Genomic DNA, 9,111 nt, shown 5'->3' with positions numbered 1-9,111 from the left:
CAGGCAATGGCAGTGGAGGTAGTAATGCTACGAACATTACTACCCTACTAATGCTGATGGAGGGGCTCCGACCCTCGAACTCATGCTTTGGACTAGGGAATTCCACCACCCATCAAGTATTGTGCCCCCAATCTAGGGTACCCTCCTCAATGGACGTCCTGCCAAAGCCCAGACCATAGGGATAGGCAGATAGAGCCAGGGTTTGAGTTTTCCTCTCCTTTGGGCAAATATTATTTCAACCTTGCCAATCAGACTAATCAAAGGACAGGTAAGAAAGTACTTGGCCCTGGCTTCAATGGGTACTATCTAATGAATGGGGAGCCTTCACATCCCTAGAACCCTTTGCTGTTCTTCAAAATTTGTCTGTTCGGTTCCTTAACATCTTTGCTACTAGAGACCCGAGGGGTGTTCTTAAGAATGTTACTATAAATAAAATCATGAACAGTTTTACTGTTCCTGCCAGTCCAGTGTGCTTAAAAGCACCATTGTGTTTTTTTTGCTGGCTAATGTCACCAATGCCACAGGAGATGGGGTCTCTTGTAATACATCTGAGGCAACCTGCATGGCAAGTCAGTGCTGGAATGGTACTTATAATACAGCTGTGGTAATGAGCGTTCCCACATATGTTCCTATCCCGGTCAAAGTAGATACTGGGACTTTCCCAATCTCTGGAACCTTTCAAAATAAAGCCACCAGCTGGGGACGAAGCATTCAGAGCATGAAAGAGCCTGTAGGAGACATTTCAGGTTCAAACTGTGGCAGAGGGAAAGCAAAGGGTCACATTAGGCAAGACCCTGGAGGCCTCATGTGGAATGGGAAATGCAGGGGAGAAGAGCTGTCTTCACTGAGAACACCTGTGGAAGGTTCTGTTAAGGTGATTCCCCCTGCCCTATCCACCACTTTGAGACTGCAGGGAGCTGACCTCTGATGGGATCCTCCATCCCCACGGTCCCCTTTTCCACCCTATGAAGCCGCAGGGCCCTGCAACTCTTGGACAGAGTTTCTAATCTGGCAGAACAATCCTTCAGTTGTTCTGATTGAAGAACAGCGGTGCCTCTGCAGATGCTGTCTGCCTTTAGGTTTCCTGTCGCCTCCATCAGCCCCATATGACAGTACATAGAGAAGGACTTTGGCCTGAGCCCTCCAGGGCTCCTGAAAATACTGCAGGTCACCCGCCACAGTTGTTTCAACTAGAGGTGAGAAATACGGGGTACATGTCCTCCCTAGCTTGCCAGTCAATTGTTAATGACTATTTCCAAGGGGAATGAGAGATTCCAGGCACTCCTGCCCTTCGGAAGCCAAGCCATGTGGACTCCAGTAGGTATTAATGGCTGCAGCCACTTCTCAGTGTCACAGACACATTGAGAAGTCACCAAAAAAGTCTCAGATGAAGTATGTTTCCTTCTGTTTTTCTTTCTAAAGGAAGATATGGATATAAAGTCTCCTACCCAAAAAAAGCTCATGAAATGAAGCCTGGTGTTGCAATCCAGGGAGGTTCTAGAAACCTTAAGAGGAGGGGATTGGCTGGAGGAAGTAAGTTATGTCACAGTGGGAGAACCAGTTGGGGAGTTGGAGGTGGGGACATGTCTATTTATCTTGTCCCAGGTCTCTTTCCTCTCTTCCATCTCTAAAACCTAACACAGGGACAGAGAGAGAGAAAGGTAGATAGATGATAGACAGACACACAGATACACACATAGACAGACAGAGTATACATAGATAATCGATAACAGATACATAGATGATGGATAGTTGTCTTTGAGTTATATTAAGGTTGTTAACAGGCACTGTAAGGTTCTAAAGGGAGGCTTCAGTTCTACCAGGCCAAGCAGGGCATCTGTTCTCAGAGGTTTCGGAGGGAGGGGACAAACCATACAGTGTGAGCCAGCAGACTTAATAAGTTAATAAGTAGTCTGTACTAAGTGCCTGCTGTCAGCTTGCTTGTGCCTACTGGGTGGCGCCAAGGAGAGAAAGATAGAGTGCTCGTGTGCTCATGTAGCTGTGTGTGTGTGTACATGTGTGTGTATGCACATGTGTGTGCTCATGCATGTTTGTGTGTGTGTGTCTCTTTTTTTTTTCAAGACAAGGTTTCTCTCTGTAGCTTTGGAGCCTGTCCTGGAACTTACTTTGTAGACCAGGCTAGCCTCCTCCCAAGTACTGGGATAAAAAGCATGCACCACTACCTCTGTGTGAACTACCTAGTTCACACACACACACACACACACACACACACACACACACACACACACACATACTGGGGTACCTTCTAAGATGGAAGGGAAATTCTGCTTTGTCCACAAAGGGCAAGGGGCTAACTGTGACAAAATTCCTGATAGAACAACTTAAAGGAGGAGAGATTGATTTTTGATTGGCTGCAAAGTTTTTGGATTCTGAGGCTGGAGTGAAGGAAAGGAAGCATTGTGGCAGACTCTGACGTCATGTTAGGTGGGGATATTGGGAGGGGAGAGAGCGTGATGAGAAGAGGAGGAAGGGGGGGAGAGCGATAGACTGCTGATTTGTAGATCAGACTACACATCTTCACTCCTCTTTCAGTGCAGCTACAAAGACCTCACGGGCTGCCTGCTGTGCCCCACCCTGTGCCCACCCCCACCTGAAACCTGCAGCAACTGAAGGCCTTGCCTTTGCTTACATGAATGCAGAGTGCTGCAGACACTTTGGAAATAGTCTAGGAGTTCCTAAACCGTTAGCATAGTGTCAGACACGGTCCCCACTTCTAGATATATATCCAAGAAAAAGGAAAACATCCTGGAAAAAAATGAAAACTTGCACATGGCTATATACAGTAACATTAATCAAAGCAGCAAACATTTTAGGAATGCCGAAGTGTTCCTCCCTAGCTAACGGCTGAATGAAATGAAATGTACTATAGCAGTGCGGCACGCTGGGAAATAAGCAGGTTGAAGACTGTGGCCCCTCCTATGGCCTCCCATGTGTGAGATGCCCAAGTTTATAGAGAGAGTGGGTTCTTGGTATGTACAACTGGAGGGTAAGGGGATTGGAAGAAATAGAGAATAGAGTATAAATGGGGATCTTGAGAGATGGACCAGTCAGTGAAATCCTTGTTGTGCAAGCACCCATGTGAAAAACTAGGTGCGGTGGTACTCTACTGTAACCCCAGTGTTGTGGGTGGGTGTAACATGATGATAAAAACCCAGAGACAGATATTGGCCTTCAAGCTGAAGATCAGAGAAGCAAAGCAGCCAACCACTAGTTCTTACCTCTACTTTAGACCAAGATGGGTGATCCTGTCTCCCCGGATCTTCATGTTGTCTCTAAAAAACCTCAGACTGAATGCTCTCCACCCAACCTCAGACTACAATCCTCTCAGTTCCTGTCTCCTCCTGCCTTACATTGCTCTCTCTGCCCAGACATATCACTCCTGTCCCCACTTCCCTAGTGCTGGGGTTAAAGGCGTGTCATCCCAGGTGTTGAGATCCCCTTTGTGTGGACTCTTTCTCTTTTAGACTGCATCAATTTCATGTAACTCAGTGTGGCCTTGAACTAACGGAGATCTGTCTCCCAAATACTGAGATTAAAGGTGTGCACCACCACTGCCTGGCCTCTATGCCTGTGGTTATCTTTGCATTTTGATCTGCAGTTGCTTTATTAGAGCATAAGCAATATATCACCACAGATGGGCACAGACGTGTGAACCTCAGGAGTTTGATGGCACACAGCCTAGCTAATCTGCTGATCTCCAGGCACCACAAGAGAGTCACTTCCATCTCTAAAATAAGATTAACATGGCCAAAAAAATGTCTGAGCAAATAATAGGCATGCCTACTAAGACTGATGACCTGAGTTTGATCCCTAGAACCCAAAAGGTAGGAGGAGAGAGTAGACTCTCATAACTTGTCCCTTGACTTTCACATGGCACATACAAAAAAAACTCAAAATTTAATTTTAAGTTAAAATTTTTGTTTAAGTTAGGCACATGCCTTTAATTCCAGCACCCAAGAGGCAGAGGCAGGCAGATCTCTATGAGTTCATGGTCAGCCTGGTCTTCATAGAAGTTCCAGGACAGCAGAAGGTACATAACAGAAATATCCTGTCTCAAGAACAATAACAACAAATTTTTCTTTGTGAAGTCAGATTGACATAGATACCCAGTTTTTTTGTTTTGTTTGGATTTGGGTTTTTGTAGGGGAAGGGTGTTGAAGAAAGGGTTTATCTGTGTAACATCCCTGGCTGTCCTGGAACTCATTCTGTACAGCAGGCTGGCCTTGAACTCACAGAGATCATCTGCCTTTGGCTCCTGAATATTGGGACAAAAAGCATGCACTACCATGTGGGGCTAGATACCCTTTTAACCATTGGTTCACACACTCATACATGTGCACGTACTTACACACACAGATGTGCACACACAAAACAAATGAACATATACATAGAAAAAGAACTGAGAGACAACTGCTAACAGAATTCTCTTTCTTTTAAAAATATTTGTCCTTATTTTTATTTATCTTTACATGAATGCATGTGTCTAAATGAGTATATATATATATATATATATATATATATATATATATATATATATATATATGTCTGAGGAGGCCAGAAAAGTCTGGAATATCAGGTAGCTGTGGGCATTTGATAGTAGGAATGAAACCCGGGTCCTCTGGAAGGGCAGCAAGCGCTCTTAGTCACCGGGCCATCTCTCCATCCTGGTTTCCCTTTTAAGTGATGAACACTTTCCTAAAATTAATTGTTGATGGTTTCCTGGTTCCAAACATATTGAAACTATTGGGATGTGCACTGTGATGGGTAGACTATACAGTACATGAACTGTATCCCAACAAACATCTAGCATCCCAGTAAACACTTAGTTGTTCTGTGTATCTACTGGGCATCTATGAAGTGATGTTCTACATCTGCCAATCACCCCACACTGACCACTCACGTGCTTGAGGAACAGAACTTCCTGAAGAAGGCCTTTTTCATGGCGTTCTCCAGTTCCTTGTTCCTGAGACTGAAGATGATGGGGCTGAGGAAGGGGGTGAGGACTGTGTAGGTAGTGGCCATGAGAGTGTCACCTTCCTCAAAGTGGGGGCCCTTGGGCTTGAGGTAGATGACAGAGGCAAAGCCATAGTGCACAATCACCACTGTGAGGTGGGACGCACAGGTGGAGAAGGCCTTGTGCCGCCCCTCTGCCGATGGTATCTTCAAGATGGCTGCCACAATGAAGGCGTAGGAGAGCAGGATGAGGAGGAAGCATCCCAGGAGAGCCGTGATGCACACCATCCCTACGCCCAGAGCCACAGCTGGCACGTCACTTCCACAGGCCAGCTTCAACATAGGGGGCACGTGACATAAGAAATGTTGGATCTGATTGGGTCCACAGAAAGGGAGGTGGAAAATGGAGGTCGTCACTATCAGCCCAACAGCTGAGCCTCCAGCCCAGGACCCAGCCACCAAGAAGGCACAGCCCCGGGGGCTCATGAGCACATTGTAACGCAGTGGGTGACAGATTGCCACGTAGCGGTCATAGCCCATGACGGTGAGCAGCAAGGAGTGTGTGAAGCCAAACGTGAAGGAGAAGAACATCTGGCTGGCACAGGCCAGGAAGGCGATGGTGCGCAGGGTGGAGAGCAGGTCAGCCAGCATGCGTGGGATGAAGGACAGGGTGTAGAGGATCTCAGAGATGGAGAGGGCGCACAGGAAGAGGTACATGGGCGTGTGGAGACTGCGTTCACTCCAGATGGTGGCCATGATGAGCAGGTTGCCCAGCAGGGTGAAGAGGTACATGAGCAGGATCACCACAAAGAAGACCGGCATGAGCTGCCGTGGGAAGTTGGAGAAGCCGATGAAGACGAATTCAGACACTGAGGTGTAGTTTGGTCCTAGCATCTTGGTTGCACCTGATAGAGTGGGAATTAAACCAGATGTTTAGAGGCATGGCATCCCTGAGTGCTGTCTGGGCAGGCTTCCTAGAGAAGGTAACATATCTCTTCAAGGAATCAGTTAAAAGGATGGGTTGTTGCATGTACGTGTCTATACTTTCAGAACCTGGGAGGTAGAGGCAGGGTTAGGGTAGCCTAGGCTACATAGAAAGACCCTGTAAAATAAGATAAATAAATAATGTGTTGAGTTTTAAATAACATCACACATCTTAAGTGATCAGTGCAGATCCTGGCACACTGAGAATTTAATAAACAATTAATATGGATGGTAATTATTGTACTACTATTACTGGTATTACTATTATCAGTCTCATACCCCTCTACCCACCCCCCATGATTTTCTGCCTTCACTCATATCAGGCTCTCCATTCTTTCCCCCATTTTCACACATTCAACTCCTCCAAGGACTAAGGGCCAGCTCCTTCCTAAGGGGAAGTCATCCCTTCACTGAGACATGGAAAGGGGTTGCAGGCTCTGCTTAGCTGTGTGACACAGGGCTGTCTGCTCCCATCTCTGAGACTCATAGCAATGGGCAATGGTCTCTGTGAAACCATGTTGTGGGCTGTGTAACTGAGGTGATGAGCACTAAGAACTGAGCTGTGGTGTGGTGTGACACTTATGAGCTGCCCCCAGTGACAGCAGCACCATAGAGCTGCACCCTGACACTAGCTGAGCCTCTGGCTTCCTGCCAATGCCATTCCCTCGTTGTCTGGAACTTCTGTTTTGTTGTGTTCTGGGGACAGAGCCACACCATGTAGACCTGAAATTTGGCATCTAGCCCTAGCAGACCTGGAACTCCTGACCACTCTCACATATGTCCATCACCACCCTGGCAGCCACGCTAGTCTCTGCTTCTCCTCCCTCTCCCTGATCCCTACCAGGATCCTCCCATCACCAACCTGCTTGGTGCAGAACAGAAAGGTGCTAGCAGCTGAGGTTCTGTCTTCTCTGTCACTGAGGGGCAGCAGGTCACACCTGCCCCAGTTTCAGGGGGTGGGACTCTCCTCCTCTGTGACCTAACAGGATCCTTACTGTCTGCAGTGGTGCTTCCCCTGCTGGTTCTCCATGCTGTGGACAGCCCTGATGCAAAAATTAGTTATTCTAAATTGCAAAATGAAGCAGGAGGAGAATGGGTTAAAAAGGTGTCCCATCTGAGGGAAAATATCTTTACCAACTCCACATCTGACAGAGGACTGATCTCCAAAACATAAAAGGACTCAAGAACCTAGACATCAAAAGACCAAATAACCCAATAAAAATGGGGTACAGAACTAAACAGAGAATTCCAACAGAACAATCTCAAATGTCCAAAAGACACTTAAGGAAATGCTCAGTATCCTTAGTCATCAGAGAAATGCAAATCAAAACAACTCTGAGATACCATCTTGCTCCTGTCAGAATGGCCAAGATCAAAAACTCTGATGACTGCTTATGCTGGAGAGGATGTGGAGTAAGGGGAACACTCCTCCACTGCTGGTAGGAGTGCCAAACTTATACAGCCACTTTGGAAATCATTATGGCGGTTTCTCCGAAAACTGGGAATCTATCTACCTCAAGACCCAGCAATACCATTTTTGGGCATATACCCAAAAGATTCATTCCGCACATTCATACCGCAAGGACATCTGTTCAACTGTGTCCATAGCAGCATTATTTGTAATAGCCAGAACCTTGAAACAACTTAGATGCCCCTCAACTGAAGAGTAGATAGAGAAAATGTGGTACAGTTATACAATGGAGTACTACTCAGTGGTAAAAAAAAAAATGACATCTTGAATTTTGCAGGCAAATGGACAGAACTAGAAAACAGCCATCCTGAGTGAGGTAACACAGACCCAGAAAACCCAGACCCAAAGACAAATATAATATGTGCTCACTCATAAGTGGATATTAGACGTAAAGCAAAGGACAGCCAGACTATAGGCTACAAACCCAGAGACTCTAGGTAACAAAGAGGCCCCTAGAAGAGACATACATGGATCCACCTAGGAAGGGGAAAAGACAAGATCTCCTGAGTAAAGTGGGAGCCTGGAGGCAAAGGGAAGGATGGAGGGGGAGAGGGGAGGAGGGAAAGGGGGTGGGGGAAATGTATAGCGCAATGAAAAAGGTGACCCATCTGAACAATGTAGTTCAAATACAGCACAGATCCTGCAGCAACATGAGGACCCTAGAAAATGGGGTACTGAGTGAAAGAAGCCAGATAGGAGGAGCACATAGTGTGTGCGTCATTTGTTTGGAATGTTCTTACTAGGTAAGTACAGAGGCAGAGAAGGCCGATCAGTGTCAGGAAAAGGGGTAAGGCAGAACGGGGAGTGACTGCTAATTTAAATTCTAAAATTCCTGTTGTTTTATGGCTCTCTTTGTTTTGACTATGACATTTTCTGTTTGTTTTAATAAAAACGTCTTGGAAACAGTAAATGCTCTAGTTATATATCATTGTGAATGCTGATTAAAATGCTTAGTTATTCAGATCAGCTGTCTCTGCTGGTTTTGCTAGCCCATTCTTTGCCAATTTGCTCATCGCTCCTCTCTCTCTGTCCCTGGGTTCCATGGGTTCAGTTCAGTGTTTAACTGTGGGTGTTTGCCTCTGCTTCCATCAGTCACTGGTTGAAGGTTCTAGGATGGCATATAGGGTAGACGTCAAATTCATTATCAGGAATGGGCATTCAAGGTGGTCTCTCCACTATTGCTTAGCTTGCCAGTTGGTGTCATCCCTTTAGATCACTAGAAGTCTCACTGGTGCCAGATCTCTTAGACCCCAGACAGACAGCTGGGAGGCCAGCATGGGACAGATCCAGACCCCCTGAGTGTGAGAGTCAGTGAGGAGGCCTGGGCAACCTATGGGGTCCTGGGAAGTATATCAGTGTTTATCCTTGGCATACAAACGGACTTCGTGTGTCCATAACACAAAGAGGGATGCTCTCTCAGCCTGGACTCTGAGGGGAGTGCCTGGACCCTGCCCTGAGAGAAGTGACAGACTCTGGATATCCCCTATGTGGAAGGAAGTGGGGATGGAGGGATGGGGGGGGAAGGGGAGGAGGGGAGGGACAGGGAACTGGGATTGACAAGTGAAGCAAGCTATCTAAAATTAAAGTAATAAAAAAAGTTTAAAAATGCTGTTATTTAATTAATATCAGATGCTTCATTCTACACTAAGAGAATGACTTAAAGAATACAGAATCAAAAGAAT

The 9,111-nt window shown here is 46.3% G+C and overlaps 1 protein-coding gene across 1 annotated transcript; it reads right to left on the bottom strand.

Moving 5' to 3' along the window:
• Positions 1-4,888: 4,888 nt before the first annotated feature.
• On the bottom strand, positions 4,889-5,868 carry LOC121137055 (olfactory receptor 10H2-like). The gene has a single exon (XM_040738889.1). The coding sequence runs from the start codon at positions 5,866-5,868 to the stop codon at positions 4,918-4,920; it is 951 nt and encodes a 316-aa protein (XP_040594823.1). The 3' UTR covers positions 4,889-4,917.
• Between the last annotated feature and the right edge of the window lie 3,243 nt (positions 5,869-9,111).

The sequence above is a fragment of the Mesocricetus auratus genome, unplaced genomic scaffold (genome assembly GCF_017639785.1).
Source record: "Mesocricetus auratus isolate SY011 unplaced genomic scaffold, BCM_Maur_2.0 Super-Scaffold_100676, whole genome shotgun sequence".
Classification (NCBI taxonomy): Eukaryota; Metazoa; Chordata; class Mammalia; order Rodentia; family Cricetidae; genus Mesocricetus; species Mesocricetus auratus.
The sequence above is the reverse complement of the archived record's forward strand: the minus strand, read 5'-3'. Positions and strand labels throughout refer to the sequence as shown.

What these genes read in the sequence shown, in the direction of transcription:
- LOC121137055 (XM_040738889.1), bottom strand. Translation starts at nt 5,868, where the DNA reads ATGCTAGGACCAAACTACACCTCAGTGTCTGAATTCGTCTTCATCGGC.